The following is a 23,714-nucleotide window of genomic DNA, read 5'->3' on the forward strand; positions in this document are numbered from 1 at the left end:
AGGCAGACAGTTAACCAACTGAGCCACCCAGGTTCCCCCATCAAGCATTTTCTTCTTCTTCTTCTTTTTTTTTTTTTTTTTTTAAGATTCCATTCATTTATGCATGAGAGACACAGAGAGAGAGAGGCAGGGACACACAGGAAGAGGGAGAAGCAGGCTCCATGCACTGGGAGCCCGACGTGGGATTCGATCCTGGGTCTCCAGGATCGCGCCCTGGGCCAAAGGCAGGCGCTAAACCGCTGGGTCACCGGGGCTGCCCCAATCAAGCATTTCTAACAAATGCCACCATACAAATGAATTCACCTGAGGGGCATCAATGGTTGCTAATGCAGGTGTATATTGAAAAAAAAATAGCGAGCTAGATGACCAAAAAATAAACGGAAATACTTTTAAAGTGCCTATCTTCAAATTATTTTTTAATTACAAAGGAAAAATAGCAACATTACATTTGTAAACCTACCAAATCCCACTTTAATTAAGTGATCAAAATTAGCATCACCAGTAATGAGAAAATTAAACTTGGGCACTGTCAGAAATAGGCAGCAAGAACACAGAATAACAATTGTAATATTCCTGCCAGAAATGCATAACCAGAATCTAGTATGAGGAAATAGAATACAAACCCAAATTGAGGTACTATCTACAAAATAACCAGCCTTCGAAGTGTCAAAGCCACACAAAGGAATGATTAAGGAACTTTCTGTATTAAAGGACAGTAAAGATAAATAACAAATAAATGCCATGCCTGTATCTTTTGTTATAAAGGACATTACTGGGATGATAGGTGAAATTTGATTGCAGTCTTTGGATTAGATAGTAATTTGTTTTATAGAGCTTATGTAGGAGAGTGTTTTGTTATAGTAAATACTAAAGTTAGCACCATATCAATTTATTTTAAATGGCTCAGATTAAAAAAGATAGGTTCTACACACTATTCTTGTACATTGTCTATAAACATGAAATTATATTTTTAAAAAAGAAGTAAGGGCACCTCGGTGGCTCAGTTGGTGTCTGACTCTTGAAGTCAGCTCAGGTCTTGATCTTGGGGTTATGAGTTTCAAGTCCAAGCCTTGCATTGGAGTCCACACTGGGCATACACTCTACCTTAAAAAAGCAACATAACTTGTGAATATAGGTAGCATTCTTGATTTTTAAAAAATCCGAAATTAAACAAAAAAATTTAAAAAAAATCCAATCTTTTGTGTGTACATACATAGCTTCATATATGATCTTATAGTTTTAAATACTGAAAAGAATGTTTGCATATTAAATAATTAAATAATTAAATAATTCATTGATTCACAGACACGTGGTGTTTCAAATATGGAGGTATAATTTTTATTCTAAAATATAGAATTTTATTCTAAAATAGATGTTATTCGAAATAAAATTTAGACACTTTTCAAAAATATCTTAATAGATATGATGATAATACTGTTCTTAACAATCAAGGCATAGACTTAGTAGGATATCGAAGTGTATGGTATAATAGGGTATCAAAATTGGCATATCGACACCACTTATATTCATGTGCTGGATATTTTACCCATGTGCTTCCAACTTAATTTTCCTTTATCTTTGCTGGGAAAGAACAGCTTGATAAAGTTCTAGCAAGAAGATGCATAGGAGTGATTAACTAAGTTGAATCTTGAGTAGTCATCAATATAATTCTCAAAGTACCTCATGGAAGTACATGAGATACTATTTATACATATTTTACAGAAGAAAAATACATTCAGAAATTAAAAAACACAATTTATAATAATAATTATAATTATTTTTATACCTATTCTGATGATGATTTAAATAGTAAGTAGGATAAAATACTGGCTAGTCCGAGGTCTCCAATGATTAAAGTGTCAGTGAGAAAACAACATTTTGTTTTTTTTTTTCTGGTCATGTTTCCTACATGTGATCTTAAGGGGCCAAGTACTAATTTTAATTTCATTTTTGTTTTTACAGTCTCACAATTAATATCAAGGAACTTATATCCATTTGTCAAATGATTTTTTAAAATAAAATTTATTTAGCTGTGCTTAGATTAAATCAGAAAAAACTTGAACAAGATCTTCCTATCAGGCCCTGGCTTCATATTTAGGAGCAAGGATTGTTTCAGTTCTCTTTGATTTATATCCTGTCTTTGGAAAACTACAATTAATGGGAAATATCAAGTATTTCCCATATGTGTTTGATAACAATTTTGTTATATTAACTTTTTACTAAAATATCAGATACAAATGCAATTAGATGAAGAGAGAGAGGGGATCCCTGAGTGGCTCAGTGGTTTGGCACCTGCCTTTGGCCCAGGGTGATCCTGGGGTCCCGGGATCGAGTCCCGCATCAGGCTCCCGGCATGGAGCCTGCTTCTCCCTCTGCCTGTGTCTCTGCCTCTCTCTCTTTCTCTCTGTGTCTATCATAAATAAATAAATAAGTAAATAAATAAATAAATAAATAAATCGATCTAAAAAAATGAAGAGAGAGACAGAGAGGTGGGTTTTTTTAGGATTTATTTTTTTATTTACTCATGAGAGACTCAGAGAGAATAGCAGAGACATAGGCAGAGGGAAACGCAGGCTCCCCACTCAGAGCCCAATGTGGGACTTGATCCCAGGACCCTGAGATCACAGCCCGAGCCAAAGGCAGATGCTCAACCACTAAGCCACCCAGGCACCCCCTTTTTAAAGACTTCTTTTTTAAAAAAATATTTTATTTATTTATTCATGAAAGACACAGAGAGAGAGAGAAGCAGAGACACAAGCTGAGGGAGAAGCAGGCTCCATGCAGGGAAGCCCAACATCGTACTCGATCCTGGGACTCTAGGATCACTCCTCGAGCTGAAGGCAGGTGCTTAACTACTGAGCCACCCAGGCGTCCCTAATCTAACTTTTGAACATTATCAAATGATTCCATTAATAATTTTAGTATTCTTAATTCATTTCATCTTTAACTCTTAACTGTAAACTTTTTCTTATTTTGTCAGTTAATATATTTTATAGTGAATTTTTTTGTAACCCCTTCTTCTCTTCTGTTTCTTTTTTTTAATAAATTTATTTTTTATTGGTGTTCAATTTACCAACATACAGAATAACACCCAGTGCTTAATATAATGAGCTCCCATTTGCTTCATTAGTGATGTGCTTTTATGATAAAGTCACCTTTTCCTGTGCACTTTTAGGGGAAGGACTCTGCTGTAAGCTGTTAGGCAACATATCACACATTGGGGAATGGGTGCTTCTGTCCTGAAGGGGGTTTCAGTGCTCCACAGAAGCCATTCCAAGATCCACCTGATCAGAATTGTGTGAAAGTTAAGTGAAAAAATGAATTCAAAGCACCAGCACAGGGCATGTACTCAATAAGTATTAGCTAGCTACTATTATGGCCAAGTTGTTGTTCATATTGATTACTTTGGGTAAAAGTCAGTTTGTTAAATATCTCTTTAGATATAACACGTAGATCTAGAAAAAAAATACATAGATCTAGACACTGTAGACCAATGCATAGTAAAACTGGATAATGTGATAATGACCTCACTTATATGGAGGTCATTACTTTTCTATTAAAGGATACAAAATTTCATTTGATTTTGCCACGTTTTTCCTTTTGTTCCTACATCTTTTTCACACAAACTGCTCTTAAGTGAGTTCTCCTGTGCTGTACTTCACAATTGATTTTTATTTTAACCTCAGTCAGGACCCTGTACTTAACCCTATTAAATCTCATCTTGTCCATTTGGGCTCACCTTTTTAGCCTACTGAGACCCTGTCAAATTCAATGTTTTAGCCCTCTTTCCAGGATTGACTTAATTCAAAAATATCAAGTGTGGTCATCTCTATTTTCACCTAAGTCATTGAGAAGTCTATCAAGTCATTTTTGAGACTAGAAACCTGCTTATATGCTAACCTGAATCAATTGAACAGAATTCTGTATTTATGGAATTATAGTCAGTCTACTTGTCCTTATATCTGAATCATATTTTTTCTGGACCCTTATTATATATAAAGCTTGAAAGCAGATTCAAGTTTGTTCATTTAGAAACACACTTTCTTCAGCTGAATATAAAGTCAGGTTTCTTTTACATGATCAGTTTTATTATCTAGCCTGGAAAAATCTACATCTTGCTCTTTTTTTAAAAAAAACTATGAGGCAAATTTTTGTGTGTCGTCAGAAATTATTTATGGCTTAATCAACTTAATTTTGTAATTCCCCTGATCCTCTGAAAAAAGGAAATTAGAATAGCTAGATATTATTTTTAAGGAGCTCATGCTTGCATCAATTTTTAATCATTTCTTAGTTCACTCACTCAAAACCTGTATAATGAGTTTCTAATAAGTGCCAGGTACTGTGTTAGATCTTGAGAATCAGAAGATGAGTAATATATGGCCCCCACTCTTTACATTGAAGTAAGAGTACAAAATAAAAGGGTGATGATAGAAATGTAGGTGAAATATTTAGGAATGCAAAATGGAATTCTGTTTAGAATTCTTGGGGAAGGTTTCAAACAGGAATCAATTTCTGAGTTAAGTCTGAAAGACACTAGAAACAGATCCATTGAAAAGAAAGGGAGAAATGGCAAGAATCAAAGGTACCATGCTGTGGAATGGCATGAATTGTACAGTAATGAGAGACAGGAGGCCATATTATGTGAGGGGATCAGTGGTGGTGACGCAAACAGGAAAGTAGCGAGATGGTCAGATTATGCATGTCCTTAGAAACTTTTAGCATGTTTGCATTCTCCTGCATCATGTTTATAGCAAGGGAAGTTTGGAGTTTTTAGTTATAAAGCAGCATGATCCTTTTATGTTGGTAGCATTGTAGACATTGATCTCAACATGGCCTAGATACCGGTATGTGGCAATTGCCAATTTCCATGTTTCTCTAAATATCCTAAAATTTCTAAGTGTAAACTCAAACGTCTTAAAGTAATGTCCTTTGTTCAAGAAAGGGAGATGATAGAAAAAGAATGTGTATATATAAACATATATATATTTTATATGCATATATATATATATTTTATGTATGTATATGTGTGTGTGTGTGTGTGTGTGTATAACAGGCAGATGGATTGCTTTTATTTTGTTCTGGAGGGTATCAGTGTGGGGAAAAAAAGTAAGCTTTTTATTTCTGTAATGAAAAATAATTCTTATCTTTAAAAAAATCATCCTGACCTTATAAATTCTTCTGGCCACTACATAATTTCTCTGCCTCTTACTCTTCCTTAATAAATAAACTTCACAAAAGAATTGATTATATTTTCTGTACCTAATTACTTTCCTCTTATTCTGGCACACATCTTCCAGTCAGGTTTTTACCTCTACTGCTCTATAAAACCTATTATTAAGCTATCCATTGAGCTGCTCATGCTCAATCAGTGGCCCATTTTTCAATCCTCATACTTCTTGATCTAATAGCAGAATACTACCCAGTTGATCATTTCTTTCTCCTTGAATAATCTCTCCAGCCCCCAACTTAGCTAGCATGTCACCATGCTTTTCTGGTTTTCCTTCTTCCTCATTGGACCCTACTTGATATTTTTTGCTAGTTGTTATAAATCTCCCTGACCTCTTAAAATTCACTAGGACTCCATTTTTGGATCTCTTTGTTTTTATATAAACTTTCATCCTTGATACATTAAGTTCATATGGATTTTTTTGCTTTTAATTTTTTTTAAATTTTGAGGTAGTTGTAGATTCACATATAATTGCAAGATATAATACAGAGATCCATGTACCCTGTACCCAGTTTCTGCCAATGGTAACATCTTGCAAACTTGTAGTACGATATTATAACCATGATATTGGCATCAGTACAGTCAATATACAATCAAATACAGAATACCACCATTTGTATGGATTTAAATACCCCTTGTATTCCACCTGTAACTCTAATATACATCTTCAGCTTGGATCTTTTCCCTGAATGCTATATTTTTATATCCAACTGCTTAATTCCCTCTCTACTTAGGTGTTCTGTAGGCAATGCAAATGTTAAGATATCCAGATATCCAAAGCCAATCTCCTATATTCACCCCTACATATCTTCTTTTGTCATTCTTTCCATCTCAGTAAATGGCAACTGTCTCTTTCCACTTGTTTGGGCCAAGAAACACACAGTTATCCTTGAATCTACTTACTTACTCAGGCCCAACCCTTTGACAAGTCTTGTTGATTCTGCTGGCAAAATATTTCAAGAGTCTCATTGCTTTCATGTCAAATTCTGCATTCTGGTTGTTTTTATTTGTTTGGTTGGTTGCTTTACTTTTGCTTTTAATATAGATAGTTGCATAAATTCCTAAACTGGTCTTCCTGCTTTGGCCTATGTCACCCTAGAGTATAGGCTAAATTTAAAAAATAAATAAATAAAGAGGAGTTCTTTAAAAACTAAAACAAGCAAACAAAAATCATAAGTCTCTTCTGCTCAGAGCATTTTGGTGGCTTACCATTTTGTCCAGTGATGAAGTCATCATGATTATAAAGACTTCATAATGTTTCTTCCTACACTGTCTTCATTGGCTTCTCTGACCTTTGTCTCCTTTTTCCCACCTTAGTTATGCTCCTACGCATATATCATCCCCTTCTTTAAAACTCCAAGGCATATGTAATTTTTGTACTTACTATTTTCTCTTCCTAGCATTTTCGAGTTGAATTTTTTTCTCCTTTAGGTCCTTGGTTAAATATTACCTTTTTTAGCAAAGATATTCTTGTCCACTCAATTTAATTTTTTAAAATTTTTAACTTTTATTTAAATTCAGTTAATTAACATATAGTGTATTATTAGTTTCAGAGGCAGAGTTTAGTGATTCATCAGTTGCATATAACAGCAAGTGCTCATCACACATCACACATCACATGTCCTCCTTAACACCCATCACCCATCTCCCCACCCCTTTCCTCTCCAGCAACTCTGTTTATTTCCTATAGTTCAGAGTCTCTTATGCTTTGGCTCCCTCTCTGATTTCATCTTATTTTGTTTTTAAAACTCCAACACTCCCAATTCTCATCCCTATACTCCCAACCATCTCCCTTGCTTGCTTAATTTTTTACCACAATATTTACAATAAATAATTTGTATATATAATTTCTTCTATGTAGTTACGATATAACCACCATAAGATAATGATTGCTGTCTCAGTTTTACCCCAGACATAGAAAACTGCCTAGCTCATAGTAAGTTTAGATGAATTATTGAAGGTATAAAGGATTTAGTATACTCTATTTAATTTGCTGATTGAGGGATCCCTGGGTGGCGCAGTGGTTTGGCGCCTGCCTTTGGCCCAGGGCGCGATCCTGGAGACCTGGGATCGAATCCCACGTCAGGCTCTCGGTGCATGGAGCCTGCTTCTCCCTCTGCCTATGTCTCTGCCTCTCTCTCTCTCTATCATAAATAAATAAAAATTAAAAAAAATAATAATAATTTGCTGATTGATCATAGTTGAATTGTCCAATTAATAAGGGACATAGGAGTCAGTGACTTGTGAGAAGGGTCCACACTTGACTATTATAGAAGGTAATAATTTCCACTGGTATCTCAAGAGTAAGTGAGCATTTCAATGGACAATATTAGAGGTAAAAATGATGTAATTAAAAAGAGATCCCTGTGTTACTTCAGTTTAATTGTTGGACTTAGGATAGGAACAAATAAAATGAAAAACAATTATTCAGAGTTAATATAATCACTTGTACAAAGAAAAATTTAAATGTGTGATCAAATGCTGTGAAAAGATTGGTAGACTAATGCTTTGGATTTGCAATTGGAGAAAAACGGATAGGTTGTGAAATTTATAAGGTTTCAGATGTGTTGCAAATTTTCTCTTATGTCAAATTAAGCTTACAATTTAAATAGGAAAAATATATACAAAATCTTATTGGAAATAAAGTGGCTACTCAGAGCAGAGGCCAATGGAACCCATCTCAGCATAGTTCCCCATGGGCATGCAATTAATATGATACTGCATATTCCATGGTCTTGCTAAATTCAGGAGGGTCAATCCTTTATGTGACAATTCCTTTAATATTTGTGTCTTTTATCACATGGGAGACTGAGAAACAAACCAAGCAGAAAAGAACTTCATATTGAGAGTTGGGTGGTTATAAAATCATTGGAGAGGCAGAGAAAGGGGAAGATAAGAGAATCACCAGTCTTCCAGCTTCAAGGTCATAATCTAGCAAAGTACAAGCTCAGAGGTCAGGTCTTCAACTGTTAACCAACCGGAGGTCAGGAAGTCCTACTGCCAAGCTACCCCCTGCTGACTTCACAGCCACCCTGCACCAGAAACTGTGTGAATAGACTTGGAGTAGGGAGTACAGCTTCTGTCTTCATTCACAGTTAGGTCCTCTTGTTCAGATGCACCTCCATCGAGAAGTGGAAGTAGTGTTCATTCCTCTTCAGTATTCTAAACCACTTACTTGTGCATCTCATCCTGAGCTTTTGTGGCACTTCAAACCATACCAGCAAGTGAGTCTGGAAAATGAAAATTTTATCCTTCCATTTCTTATGATAAAGGGGAGTAGCTTAGATGATAGAAATGGATGTGATGTGTCAACAGAAAATGTCTAAGGTACTTCTATTACCTAGATTTAAAGCACCATTCTGGACACATATTCAATCGAGTACTTCCACTTAAGAGAAGTTTGAAAAATACTGAACTCTTCCAACTGATCTAAGTTTAGCAATACCACATCCTCATCTGGGGGGAAAGAGCTGAGTCAGTGATTCTCAGCCTTACCTTTGTCACTGGCACCCCAGCATTTCAGGAAACCAAATTGCCAAAGTAAAGTAAAGATGCCAGGCCAGAAATCAGAGATAGCCTGTTGGAACAGCATGACAGGGAAGCAAAAGAAGAGTTTATGGCCTGAGAAGAAAGTAGGGTGAAGACAGTTTGTCGTGTGAGATTTATAGTTCATGGTAGCAAGATGCAAAAAGAAGTAAAAACAAAAAAGAGAAGAAGAGGGAAGAGAAGAGCTCTCTGGCGATGCAGTGTCCTGGAGAACAGACATGTTAAAGAAATGGAGGGCTTGCCCTTCAAAAAAAGAGGAAGGCAGCCTTCCGTTACAGGTTCATTCAGAAGCCATTGAATACAATTTGAGTGAGCTTACTTGACGACTTCTATTTTCCCTATTGATATTAAGGTCTTTTTATATTTGCTGAGAATTGTGGATGCAGTCGAGGAATAGTTTGAACAGTTGAAACACATATACATGCAAACACACACATGCACACACCACAGCTAATCTTTGTTGTTGCTGTCATTTCAGCATATCTCAGCTTATCCTGAATCCTGAAGAAATATTATTTTGTAATTCCATGATTCATCTCCTTTTAAAAATGTTTCTAAAACATTTACTCATCCGTGATTTCCTATGCACTCACATTATATTCATGAGTTCACGACCTTCCCCTTCACATGAGTATCTTTGGACATATATTTTCAGAATTTTGCTTTTTAGAGTGTATCTTTACTTTGGGATTCTTTTGTTATTGTTGTTAGAAAGAGGAATATGATATTTGATGTATTATTTTGAATCTGTTTTCACACATCTATGTATATATCTGATTGTTGTACTCTTTGTTGTTTTAAATAAGACTCCATGTAACAAGTACTTCCATTTCACTTACTAGTTGCTCTTTTTTATTTATCTATTTTTAAAGATTTTATTTATTCATTCATGATAGACATAGAGAGAGAGAGAATCAGAGACACAGGCAGAGGGAGAAGCAGGCTCCATGCAGGGAGCCCGATGTGGGGACTCGATCCCGGGACTCCAGGATCTCACCCTGGGCCAAAGGCAGGCGCCAACCGCTGAGCCACCCAGGGATCCCCTCGTAGCTCTTTTTTAATTCCATTATTTTATTTTATCAGTATTAAAGTCAGAGAAGCAACTTTTTCCATTGTGTTGGTACCTTTCACAAGATAAAATAATCACCAAAGCATACTTTTTAGAAGTTTCATTTTTATACTTTGGCTAAAGGCATATGTATGCATATCAAAATGTTTATTATATTTGTTACATTATAGCTGTGGCTTTAAGCATATATATAAATATCAAAATGTTTATCAACATTATTTATACACTGACAGCCTTTTTATTTTTTTTTTTTTTTTTTTTTTTTTTTTTTTTTTATTTTTTATTTTATTTTTTTTTTTTTTCTGACAGCCTTTTTAAAGAAAGGATAAGTGAAAATAGGATTTATGAATTTCCAGTGGTTTATGTCCATCAACTTATCCTCACAACAGCAATTTATAGTGTTCACTTTGTTACCTTTTGTGTAGGAGGAAACTAATAGTCAATGCATTTAATTTGCCCAGGGTCATACAGCAACTCCTACAACAATCTGCTGAAGATTGTTTCTGTCCTGCTCCTACATCATGGCATTCTTTGCTATCATATAATGTCCATGTCTCTAAGCTGAACCTCAGGGTTCTGTCTCTTACCTTCCATGTAACCAAAATATTGACAATAGCTGTGGATACATAATAATACAATAGAAAGGGTGTGGCTATCAAAGAGAGATAACAAAATGGCAATGATTAACATTTACTTAGTCTATCTCAGGTTCTGTTTTGTGTACTGCATTACTTGATCCTTATAGCAATCTTAGCAGTGGGTATTATTCTAATCTCCATTTTAGAAAGAAACAGGTGAAAAGACAAAGGATTTGCCCAAGATTGCTATTGAAAAAAGTAGCAAGGCCAGTCTTTGGATCCATAGATTCCGATGATATAGTTCCAGGCTCTTCATCTAGCTCTATGCTGGTTCTAGTAGAGGTGAAAAGAAAGAATAAAGAAAGAAACGCATGTTTGTACAGTTGTTCTATTCATTTAGTGATGGGTGGCATTCATTAATTATTGAGATGGAAGGTGCTAGGAAGTAGTTTAGAAAAATAGGCTAACAACGATGGGAGTTTTGTTTATGGAATTCAATACCCACAAGCCCCATTGGAAACATAGGACTGTATTGGATAGTCTTCAACAATACAATCCTCTGTTTGCATAGATCCAGTGAGGTCGATAATTCAGGGTATTGGAAGCCAGACTGAAAAGTCTAAATTTGATATTATAAAGAGGAGGAAGCTTCTGAATACCTTGCTCAGGGAAGTGACATAATTAGAGTGGTGCTTTAGAAAGATTGATTTTGCATTTACACACCATATGCATTGAAATTTGGTGGGATGTCCAATAGGAAAGGAAACCAAGAGCCACTAATGGCATTGGACTTAACTAATAAGCCTTGGGCTTAACAGTGGAAACAGGAAGGAAGAGTAGAACACAAGAATTATGATGTGGGAATGATGAAAATAATTTTGTGACTTATTGTGATGTATATAAGAGAGACTCAAGGATGAACGTGACTATAAAACAATTGAGATAGTGGAGGGAAGAATTAGAGATATTGGTTTTAGGCATCTAAGACCTGAATATGTTCTGTACCTTTGTATACTATTTTTTTTTTGTATACTATTTTTAATTCTAATCTCCATTTTAGAAAGAAAAATACTGGTGAAAAGACAAGGGATTTGCCCAAGATTGCTACTGAAAAAAGTAGCAAGGCCAGTCTTTGGATCCATAGATTCTGTTAAAATGAAATGTTTAATTCATCATCTATTTCCCAGGGGTTGAGTATAGTCCAGTTATTTTTCTCAATGGCATATATATACACATAAGTATGGAATAATTTGATAGTCAGGAAGTGGTTGAACATACAAAACCAGAATGTAAAAGAAAAAATATTTAGGAAGTTCCTAGAGCTGCAAGTCATAAGCATGTCTTTTTTTTTTTTTTTTCCTTTTAGTCAGGTAACAGAAAGAAGAGATCAACAAAAAATAAATACAAATGAAAAACCAGGGTAAGAGTCAGCCCATCTGAAAATAGACTATCTGGCTAGAAAAAAATATGTACTGCTCAGGTTTTGGTAATGGTATCTTTGTGCTAAGAAAAAAAAAAAAGACTCTTATTTTTCTGTAGTTGTATTATGTCACAGGCACAGCTCAGCTAATGTTGCATACCTCTGTGGTCAGAGTAAGAACCAAGAACCATGTCCATTCTGAACGTGTGGTCAAAGGTGGAGCCCAAGAGGTATCATATGTCTCCCTCCACGAACCGCTCCCCCCTCCCCCGTACTTAGTACCTTTCCTTTTTTAAATGTAACCTTAAATTGAAGATTATAATTGCTATGATGTCCAATTTAGACCTGACTGACATTAGAGAGTCTTGAGCATGAGGTGAAGAATTGGCATCTTATTATGAGCAATCAGAGTGTGGATGTATGTTTTTTTTTCCCCTGCAAATTTTAGATCAGACCTACAGATTAAAAAAACCTATAGTCATAATCTAAGAATTAAAGAAACATGAGGATATAATAATGTTTATGTATGGCAGCTTTCATAGATTTTTTAAGGTAACTTAAAATTTTTATTTCCAGATAAGATTTTAGTAACAATATGACTTTGGGATGCATCAGTATTCTGCACATTAATTTCCAAACCTTTGAATTTTTCCATAATACACTTAATAGGATATCCAAATAATTTACAGTTACTAATTAAAGCTAAAATGTACACTGTTACATTTCTCTACAATATTCTTATCCAGAGGCCATAAGCCTGTCTTTCTGGCTCTTGCCCAGTCCCATTTATAAGGCATACTTTTATGTGATCTGCAGTGCTCTCTTTCAACTCTAGCAAATAAGGCACACTTGACTTTTGACAGCCATTAGAGATTTTTATAGGAATGTTTGATTGTATCAGAACAGGAATTTGCATTTACTGCATTATTTTTAATCAAGTTTTTTTTTCTCTTTTTATAAAATTAATTTCAGAGATATATTTTTATATATACATATATTTTAAAGATTTATTTATTTATTTGAGAGAGAGTGGGGATGAGGGGCAGAGGGAGAGGAAGTCTTAAGCAGACTCTGTGCTGAGCTGGGCTCATTCTCACAACCCTGAGATCATGACCTGAGCTGAAACCATGAGTCTTATGCTTAACCGATTACACCACCCAGGTGCCCCTTACTTACATGTTTTTATAATATATGTATATATTTTATGTAAATTATATATAAATTTCCAACTTTATGATGATTTCAAATGTGGTATTGAAAAGAAAGAAAGAAGGGTGCACCTGGCTGACTCAGTTACTAGAATGTGTGACTCTTGATCTCAAGGTCATGAGTTCAAGCCCCATGTTCAGTGTAGAGATTACTTCTTTAAAAAGGGGTAGAGGAAGAGAAATTGAGAGATAGATATCCCTTCAATGTTTAATTGCCTCTAATTCTTCGTGTTTCTGGAGTAGATGTTTCATTGATTTCCTCATAGGACTTTTTTCTCTATTTTTTACCATTTTTTATAATTGTTTATAAAGTTTTGTATACTGGAAAATAAAGTTTAATGCAGGATACATTATTGAGCTTGAAATAAATGTGAGTAATGGATTGATACAAAAACACACACAAGACAGATTTTATAGCTGTTTTAAAATATAGGGGTTACAATTTAAATATTCCAAATAAAGCTTTATTCTAGTAAATAATATATAAGTGAAAGTAAACCAGGTCATGTGCAGCTTTATTTAGTTCATAATGACATTTACTCTAAACACTTTCCCCAAAATTATTAATAGAATTTTAATGAACAAAAAGAAATCTCAGATCTTCACAAAAGTTACTTATGCTAATGATTGAATAAAGTCTTTGTTCTTCTTGTATTTTAACTGTACCTACATTCTCCTTTCCTCTCTTTCTGTCACACATACTTAAATACACACACATACATACTCATATACACATAAGAGCTTGTTTTCCTTGAATGCAAATGAATCCTCATATTATATAGAAAAGGCAGCAGTAAAATTATTGCCAAAATCAATGGAATTTCATAATGAATATTTTACTCTTTATTTGCTGTAGTTAAAAAGATTGATTAATGTATACTTCTTTGCCATTTGAAGACATCATTCAGCAGTTTATGCAAGCCTTCTAATTCAAATATATTAAGCAACATGGGAAGCAATTTTCCTTTATTCCTAATTAGCAGAATACCATTAAGTCTTAATAATGGCCATCCATATTAAGCCATCCATTATCCTGGCTTATATTTCCTTTGTTTTCACTTTTTCATAGATGTGCCATCCAGTCCCTATGGAGTGAAGATTATAGAGCTGTCACAGACCACAGCCAAGGTTTCTTTCAACAAGCCGGACTCCCATGGAGGTGTGCCTATTCATCACTATCAAGTGGATGTCAAAGAAGTGGCATCAGAAACCTGGAAAATAGTACGCTCCCATGGAGTTCAAAGTGAGTCAGTGATTTCAAAGTATGTTGGTTAATTCAAGCTGATCTCCAATGTTCTTGTGTGATTGGGTTTTTATTTTCCTTCAAAATGTACCTTTTTTTTTCTTTTAATAAAGTAGAGCTGAGAAGACATTTCTTACTGCCCTACTCTTCTTGAGAATGACTTTAATAGGAGTTGGAAAGTTTTCATCTTTAATAAAGATGGGAGAGTTTAACAAAATCACCAAAGTTCAATTTTATGGAAGAAAAGTTAGTATTTAGAATTGTGGTGGTGGAAAAACAACTCCTGACATGTCAGATTTGATGATCCAATATTCTGAAATATCTTTGGCTTTCATTTATTAGTAAGATGTCTTCCAAAAGTAGGCATAAAAGTCATACTATAAAATGTGGATGTCTTATCGTATGTATTTATGAAGCCATCTATAAAAACTCATCTGTCTACTAAACTTTATTTCAAAATTGTGTTTTGAAACTCAGGTTTTTATTACCAATTATGGCATTTTGGAGAATAAGCTAATTCTGGGAAGTTAAAACAATTTACAGCACTTCTTTTCACTTGTATAGAATTTCATCATGTTGTAAAAATGTGATTTGTTTTCCCACTAAAAGAAGAAACTAAAGTATAAAATCATAATAAACTATGAGAACTGGACTCTATTGGCTGGGATGTAGAACTACATTGCATAGCCGAAAAGGATAGTAAGGAAAATAGTGAGGAAATGATGGTTCCATAGTGCCCCTTCTCTGCTGGCCCTGGCCTGGGGCCCTGGCTGGATCCTAACATGTATGGTGTAAGGGAGCTGTAAAAGCCATGAGCTGTCCTATGAAAAAAGTATGAGCCCTCCTGTGAAGAATTGTCCTAGTCATTCCAGTTTCACCTATGCTGGCACCTACTTGTTCCGTTTTTACTGGGATCAACTATATGTTTTTGATAGAAGTGCCAGAAATATTAATCAATATGTCACAAGTCATTTACCACATGCTTCAAATAATGCTCCCCAAACACATCAGCTCTTATCATTTATTTCAATGATGAGAGGCTTTGCATAAGTAATATTCTTTGTGCAAATGCTGTGTGGTTTAGGAGAGAAGACAATGTCCCAAAGGAATGAGCAAGTGAGTTCTTACTCTAGGGGAAGAAACTATTATCCTAGATTCAAGAATAATTTTTTTTAAGAGAGAGGTGAAAGCTGAGAGATAGCAAGAGAAATGAATTCTTTCTGACACTATGGAACACTCAAAGTGGGTGCTTGTGCACAATCCTGAGGAAATGTGATGTTAAAGCTGAATATTAGAGACATTAAACTTAGCAAAATAGTATTGCCACACCTAACCCTTCCTCTCTGGGGAAGAAGATTAACAGAATCTCTCACCACTTCTTACAAAATAAAACCCCATGAAGAATGTTTAAGGCCCTGATCTGGCGGAGTTATTCCTGTTCAAAAACCTGATGTTGGGGATCCCTGGGTGGCGCAGCAGTTTAGCGCCTGCCTTTGGCCCAGGGCGCGATCCTGGAGACCCGGGATCGAATCCCACGTCAGCCTCCCGGTGCATGGAGCCTGCTTCTCCCTCTGCCTGTGTCTCTGCCTCTCTCTCTCTCTCTCTCTGTGTGACTATCATAAATAAATTAAAAAATTAAAAAAAAAAAAACCTGATGTTGTTACTCCATGCATCCATCTCTCAGAAGCAGATTTCCACGTTCATAAAACAGGCATATAAGAAAGAACATATGTGAATTCACAACAAGAAATCACTGTCCTCGAAATTAGTTGGTTAGAATATCTATGATAGGTATACTCTTTACCTGTGAGTATTTTATGGAGGAAAGAAAACATGAGTCAGAAACCTGTTTGGTGAGTCTTGAATATCAGTCAGGGAAGTTACACAAATGAGCTATCTAATGCCCTCAGACTGGGACACCGTAAAGCTTGCCAGTGAGACTTGAGTACTCAAAGTCCTGGTTTCTCTTCCTCTTCATATAAGAACACTGATCCCATCACAGGGCTCCACCTTCATGACCCATAAAGCATAATTACCTTCCCAAGGCCCACCTCTAAATACCATCACATTAGAAATTTGGGTTTCAACATATGAATGGGGGGGTGGGCACAATTCAGTTCATAGTGCCAAAAAACTCATTTTATTTTAGTCACTGTGTTAAGAACTGAAAATAAATCAATAGATTTTGAGCACAAACTGAAGAATGTGGTATTATCAATATCTTCTCTTTTACAGAGTATGAACCTGAGGGTTATCTATATAAAGGAGAAAACTGAGACTAGAAAGTGTAGCTTCTTATCTCTAAAGTAATATGGATAAATAATAGAGAAATTAAAACTCAAGCCCTAGCAGAAAATCTGATTCCAGAGCCTGTACTGTCGACTCTTATGCACCTTTCATCCTCTATTCAGTCAAGAGTTGAGAAAGTGTAATAGAAATTACTGCTCTGTAAAGTATTAATATGACCCATTATATCTATGTGTGCATGTGTGTGTATATATTATATGTATATATATATATATATAGTTTGAAGGTATATAATATAATTTTATGTACATTTATATATAAATAATTTTATAGTATATATATATATATAATGTGTAATATGTGTGTGTGTGTTTGTTACAATATGTTTTAGAAACTTAGTAGAAGGAGTTACATAGAGAATTTAGGGAATGATTTGCCTAACCAAGTTAAATATGAATTAGAGTTGAAATATCCCTATTATTTAGAAGTTTCTTCTTAAAAAGAGGAAAGCAGGAAGGAAGGGACAGGAAGGAAAGGAGGGAGAGAAAAAGGAAAGAACAAGAACCTGTCAGATGACTATGGTTTTACATCTTAAGCATGTTTCTTCACTCCACCCAATATATGTATGGTTAACTAGGTGACAGGATCCAGAATACGTATGATAGATATTGTGTACATGTGAGTTGTGAGATTATGTGATGTATTAGTTGGTGGTTTCAAAAGGATTACAATTGGGAGAAAAATTGGGTTTTGGCCCAAGGCCAAGACAAACAATTTTTTTTTCTGGTCCACACTTCTACATTCTTCCAAAAACTTTGAGATTCTTGGCTGCATACAGGGGTCTAAGCCTTAGATCTCCCTCTCTCTTCTTTCCCCAGTGGCGACATTCAAACCCAATCTCCTCTATTACACATCTGTGCAAAAGCTCTCAGCTGTCTGAGTATCACTGATAATTTCCACAAGACTGCAGTAATTGATAGAAAAACAATTGCATGACTAATCCTCTAGCTGCAGGTCTCACCATTCACGTCATTTTTTTTTCATATCTCAGAGTTTGCCTTCCTTTTCTATGAGATAATATGTGCATTTAAAGAGATTTTTGAAAATGGTATGTAAAATTGCAAGCATATTTTAAAAATTTGATTTTCTTGCTGTATAGGTGACCATATTGTTGAAATTCTGAAGACGTATTTTAAAACACATACATGGTTTTGAATAATGGAGAAATGCTTCTTCGGTACCTTTGTTTTATAGTTTGTACTTCTCATTCATTTTAAAGCTTAAGAGAGTTTTGTAAGCATACTTATTGTCTTTGAGACATTTGTTAGAAGATAAATTTAGGTTTATCTATGAAAAGACAGTTACTATGGTCATGAACATTTCAGCTACTACTTTTTACCCTCACTTGGTTTTATTTATTTAATTTACGTGAGTTTAGTTGATGTTCAGTTATTTTTCTTTGTTCATAAATATCTATAATTCATTATGTACTGTTCCTGTGTCTACTTCTACCTAGAAGTAAATATCAGCTCTTGTTTGATTGTGTTAGCATAAGCAAGAAAATTTTAGCAAAAAAAAAAAAAAAAAAAGCCTGTTAGTAGAGTCTGATTCTAAATAACTCATTAATTAATTTCCAGTGAATTTCACCTGCTTACTCTGCACCTGGTCCTAGGTTTAGAGTGCAATTGCAGTCTGGACCAGTTATTATATTCTTCAAGGTTTAGCTGAAGTCTTACTGATCATCCCAATCACTGATGTGACACAAAACCAAATTTCAAAAACATGAAGAATTATGAACAGATCTGATATCAACAACTTGAACTATTTAAACCTGTGAGTCATTCTGACATTTAATTTTGAGTGAAAAATATGTAGCACAGGTGTAGCAAGACTTTTTGATTGGGAGGGATACATGACATTTTCATTACCCTATCATTTAACACTTTGTAAGCATGTTCTATATACTTCATTGGGCACAAATGAAGAGAAGATAATAATCTTGCAAAACAGCTACTCATTTTTCAGTATTCAAAATAAAAATGAAAAATTAACACTTTGAAATATCAGGTTCTTTTTATCAGAGAATAGAACAATTCTTCAGATAGCATAATCTATTTCTTTTAATTTTGAAATGTTTAGCCAGATAGAATCACACACAGACATCCTTTCAATCTCAACCAAGATTATTATATGCTCTGCTTCATTTGGGTCTAAGGTTATAGTAGAATTTCTCTTTGTTCCTGAAAATAAGGGAGATAATTTTTATTTGAAAATAGTCGCATTTTGTAAATGGGACACTCATTAGGAATATATTCAAATTTTTACCATTTTTATTAATTGAAGGATGTAATAATAACTAACTACAATTTGAAAGTAAGTTCACAGTTGGACTCTACAGTTCATTCATTGCATAATTTCACTAAACCTTCAATATGACTTCACAGGTTGCAGTTGCAGTATGTATATTTTAATCTGTAAATGGTAATTTTAACATTATAGCATTTAGTTTGTAAATGTTGTGATTAAGGTTATGTACATGGTTCATTATTTCATATAATGCCAAACTTTTTATCCAGGTTTTGGTTTTAGTTCTATTTTAATTAAAATCTAAAGGAAGGGATGCCTGGGTGGCTCAGTGGTTTAGCGCCTGCCTTTGGCCCAGAGTGTGATCCTGGAGTCCTGGGATTGAGTCCCACATCGGGCTCCCTGCGTGGAGCCTGCTTCTCCCTCTGCCTGTGTCTCTACCTCTCTCTCTCTATGTCTCTCATGAATAAATAAATAAATAATTTTTAAAAATAAAATCTAAAGGAAAAAATATCAACTTATATGGTAGATAAATCCATTTTCAGCTTTATGAAGGAGTTTTTCCAAGATTGTTTTGAAGTATAGGTTTGGATTTATAAATTATATGCCTGTGTCTGATAGGCCCACAAACTTATTTTAAATAGGAGCTTAAAATGGAATAGAATGAAAATTAATCAAATCCTTAGAAAGATTTCAGTGCAACTGAAGAGATGCTACTTCCCGGTGTCTTCCTTTGTCTCAAGGGCGGGGGGGGCGGGGGGTGCCCTTAATTCAATGGCATCAACAGCTCTCTTGGAATAAAGAATCTTTCTGGCTTGAATTCTCCCAAACCACAAACTTAATATATATATATATATATATACACACACATACATATACATATATATATTCAAGCTGACTCTCCACATAACAATGATAAGTTTATTTATTATATGCATGGAATTTCCTTGTACCAACAGCGCTGTTACATATTCCTCCATATTTTAGTTTTTCACCAGAAATCACCTCCATGCCCTGCTGTCCTTTCACCACCCCACCCCTATTCACTTTCTCTTAATGTAACAGGCTTGATATGGCCTACAAAGTGTTCTTTTACATTATTTGCCTCAGAGAATTGTTTAGCTTTTAAAGCTGGACATTAATGCCTTTTAGAAAGTTAAGATAGATTTTGGTACAGTTTTTTGTAACTTTTTCCCATTGTTTTGTATTAGAATTTCTTAATCAAATGTTACATTTTTTAAATTAATCCTCCTATGTTACCAGTGTTTTCTCTCATTGTCTCTACTTTTATCTTTTACTCTGCCCTGAATTTTTCAACACTTATTTTTTATAGTTTACCTATCAACTTTTAAAATTGTTAAATCTTCCATTATCAGATAACTTAATTCATGTGTGCAATATATTCTCTTATCGCTCTGATAACTGTAATTATAATTCATTGTCAGAGTTATTTTTGCTTTCTGATTTCATTTATTTTCTTAGGCTTACTTTGTTTTTATTGTTGTTACTTGTTTTGTTCTCTGTCATTCACATTGAAAATTTTCACCAAGTATTTGGTGATCCTTGCCTTGGATATGTGCATTTAAAAGTGAAAAAAAAATCATGCCTGAGCTCTATGCAAAAGGCAGGGTTTTTCAAGCCTTGACATTATATGGGTTTCTAACTTCCTCATCAACAGAGGTCTGTGAAATAGTAATTATTTTCGGATATCCTTTTTGAGGCTTTTCGATTATTATTGGCATACCTGGCTACCAGGACACTGTGGAAAAGCAGATTGTGTCATATGGAGTCAGATGCTTTCCACAAAGTTTTGTCTAGCACATCAACTCCATGCTCTCTCATGTTTAGAATTCCAGAGCACAAAACTTCTTAGGTCCCAGTTATCCAGGTAATAGACCTATCATCTTCCTTTTAGGTGAAAGTGAGGAATTCATCTTCTTTTAAATCTGAGAAGAGGGCAGGATAATACAATTGTTTAAATGTTTGATGATCATCCAATCTCGTGCTTTCATCTTTTTGGACTTAAAATTCCTGAGACTTTCTTGACTTCTGTAGGTCTAGTTTACCTCTCCTTATCATCTCATCTTATACAGAGTTTTATAATTTTTGATGTAATATTATATTTTTATATGTGGGTTTTTCAACTTTTAAAACAGACAATATTAAATTAATTTGTTTACATATTGATGACATAGTATTGAAAATCACACTTTTAAGAAAAATGAGCATATCAGTGTTACTTACTGAGTAATGATTAGCACCTATAACCAGCTAATCTTCTTACTCTGTTGTGGGTTTATAGGCAAAAAGAAATTCACATTTTTCTTGGAAACTGGATAGCTTCATAGGCACATTCAGTAGAAATTTTAAATATAAATTAAACTTCAATATTTGACAGTTTTTCTAACAATACTAAAAATAACAAAGGCCATTAGATGTGGACACAGTGTAAGGTTGCATATATTGTATAATATATCACCACAAAAAGAACTATTTACAATAGACTGTGATATAAGGGAATCCACTGAAATCATTACAGTAATTCTGCCTACTGGTAGATATTATTACATTGTGCAAAAGAACCTGTTAGAGTCCAAAGATAATTTAATACAACCAGCTCTTTTTTGAAAAACATGCTATTTGATATTCATCTCATTTTTTTTGTTCAAAAACCCATTAATTGTGCTATAGAGTTCAGATTACTTAATAGTTCCTGTATTCTTCAGTGGTAATTGAGGAACATTCTGTATATATACAATGCTATGTCGACAAGGAGGGAATGATAATATAATAGTGCAGATTTCTTTCTTTTAAATTATTAATTCATTTTCGTAGTGAAAATATAGAGGATTGGGCTTCTTCTGAATTGTGACTCCAAAAAAAGTAACTTATTGTCAGTGGAAACATTATATTAAAGTTATTGTTTATAAATGTTTTGCTGTGATTATTATTGAATATAAAACCTTCTTGCTTTTGTTCATACTTAAGAAGGTGGCCAGTGTTTATTTAAAATACAGAAGGAAAATACTGAGAACAAGCATCATAACTCAACTAAACCAGAGTAAGCCCACCCAGGTATTTCTTCGAATGTGTGACTTTCCTAAATTTATCAGGAATTTTCTATGTTGTGTTACGGCACCACTAAAAATAATGAAAGAAATAATTGATAGGTCTTTGTTACTTAAAACTTTTTTTTCATTTTTTTTGTCTTTTTATTTTTTTTGGAAATACATCTCAGATGTCCCTGTGTAACAAATGACATGATCATACTTTTAGGTTCTTTCTGTCTTCTGTCTCTCCTGTCTACCAACCAAATACATAATGGTTTCATTTAACTATAAAAAGGAATTTCCTGGGATCCCTGGGTGGCGCAGCGGTTTGGCGCCTGCCTTTGGCCCAGGGCGCGATCCTGGAGACCCGGGATCGAATCCCACATCGGGCTCCCGGTGCATGGAGCCTGCTTCTCCCTCTGCCTGTGTCTCTGCCTCTCTCTCTCTCTGTGACTATCATGAATAAATAAATAAAATCTTTAAAAAAAAAAAAAAAAAAAAGGAATTTCCTTTTTCTTTTCTTTTACCTTTGTGTGTGTTATGCCTGTGTTCTTGAAACACAATTATAAATTTTCTTTTGTTTTGTGATATTTTGGTAGGCATTATTTTCTAAATAATGAGCAAAGGGTTAATGTGGTACAGTGACATGAACATGACAGTTACTTATGTTTACAATGCTATATTATACCAGGTCTCAACAAACTTCCTTGGCTACCAATTGTGTTGAAAAGGGTCTGAGAGGGTTTTGGAGTTTGTTTTTTAAGTAATCTGTAGCCATTACTCTTTTTTATTTTAGTAGGAATGATTTTTCTGTAGGAGGATGTATAGTTTTCCTATTGTTTTCCAATGGCTAAAAGTTATCACAGCATCATTTCCAATTACATTTAAGATTTTTATTCCAATATTTCTTTAATAAATGTTATTTATAGTTGCCTGGGTGACACTGGATTTTCATATATCGTACTACTAAATATTACAATTTTAGAAACAATTTTAAATAACCATTGTTTAAAATTAGTTCTAAACTACTGCAGATTTTAAAATCTTAGTAAATTCCAGTGCTTTTAAAAATTCTCCACAAGGAATATCTTCTACAATTATACTATTTTCAACATAAATGCTCCTGAAGAAAAATGGTTATCATTTTAATGACTGTGTTTCACATGGTAAAAGAGTGACTACAAAAATCATCTGTCTATATTAAATACAAGTGCAATAAGCTTTTATAATTGCAAAAGAAAGTATAAAAGTAGTCCACATTAATTCTAATTATTTTCAGTGAATGGAACTTTGTTCTTTTTTTTTTTTTTTTTTTTTTTTTTTTTATTCATGAGAGACACAGAGAAAGAGAGAGAGGCAGAGACACAGGCAGAGGGAGAAGCAGGCTCCATGCAGAGAGCCCGATGCGGGACTCGATCCCGGGACTCCAGGATCACGCCCTGGGCTGAAGGCAGACACTCAACCGCTGAGCCACCAGGCGTCCCGGAACTTTGTTCTAATTTGAATGTAATAGAAAGAATTCTGTAGGTTAAAAATCTAAACAAGAATATCTTGGATTTTTCATTGTGCCTGTTTTAAAAACAATGAGCTAAATTAGAAATTTATGTATAGTAGAAATCTTAATGAATTTAAACTATATAGATCTAAATATATGGGGAATGAGACTAAGAAGGAACTTGAGTGAAATAATACCCTTAAGTAAAATTATTTGTATGTTAGAAACTTCCCCTCACATCTCAGTATGAAGACCCAAGTCATTTATAATTCTGCACTCAGCCTGGTCTCTTCTATAATGATAAAGAGAACTTCTACACAAATAATT

The 23,714-nt window shown here is 34.4% G+C and overlaps 1 protein-coding gene across 2 annotated transcripts in view; it reads left to right on the forward strand.

Annotated features, from left to right (window-relative positions):
- The window catches only part of NCAM2 (neural cell adhesion molecule 2), a 515,217-nt gene that overhangs the window by 417,775 nt on the left and 73,728 nt on the right, over positions 1-23,714 (forward strand). For both annotated transcript variants that reach the window (XM_025449670.3, XM_025449671.3), the window contains exon 12: positions 14,118-14,291. In XM_025449670.3, the coding sequence (XP_025305455.1) occupies positions 14,118-14,291 (174 nt within the window). The remainder of the gene's footprint in view (positions 1-14,117; positions 14,292-23,714) is intronic.

The sequence above is a fragment of the Canis lupus genome, chromosome 31 (genome assembly GCF_003254725.2).
Source record: "Canis lupus dingo isolate Sandy chromosome 31, ASM325472v2, whole genome shotgun sequence".
Classification (NCBI taxonomy): Eukaryota; Metazoa; Chordata; class Mammalia; order Carnivora; family Canidae; genus Canis; species Canis lupus.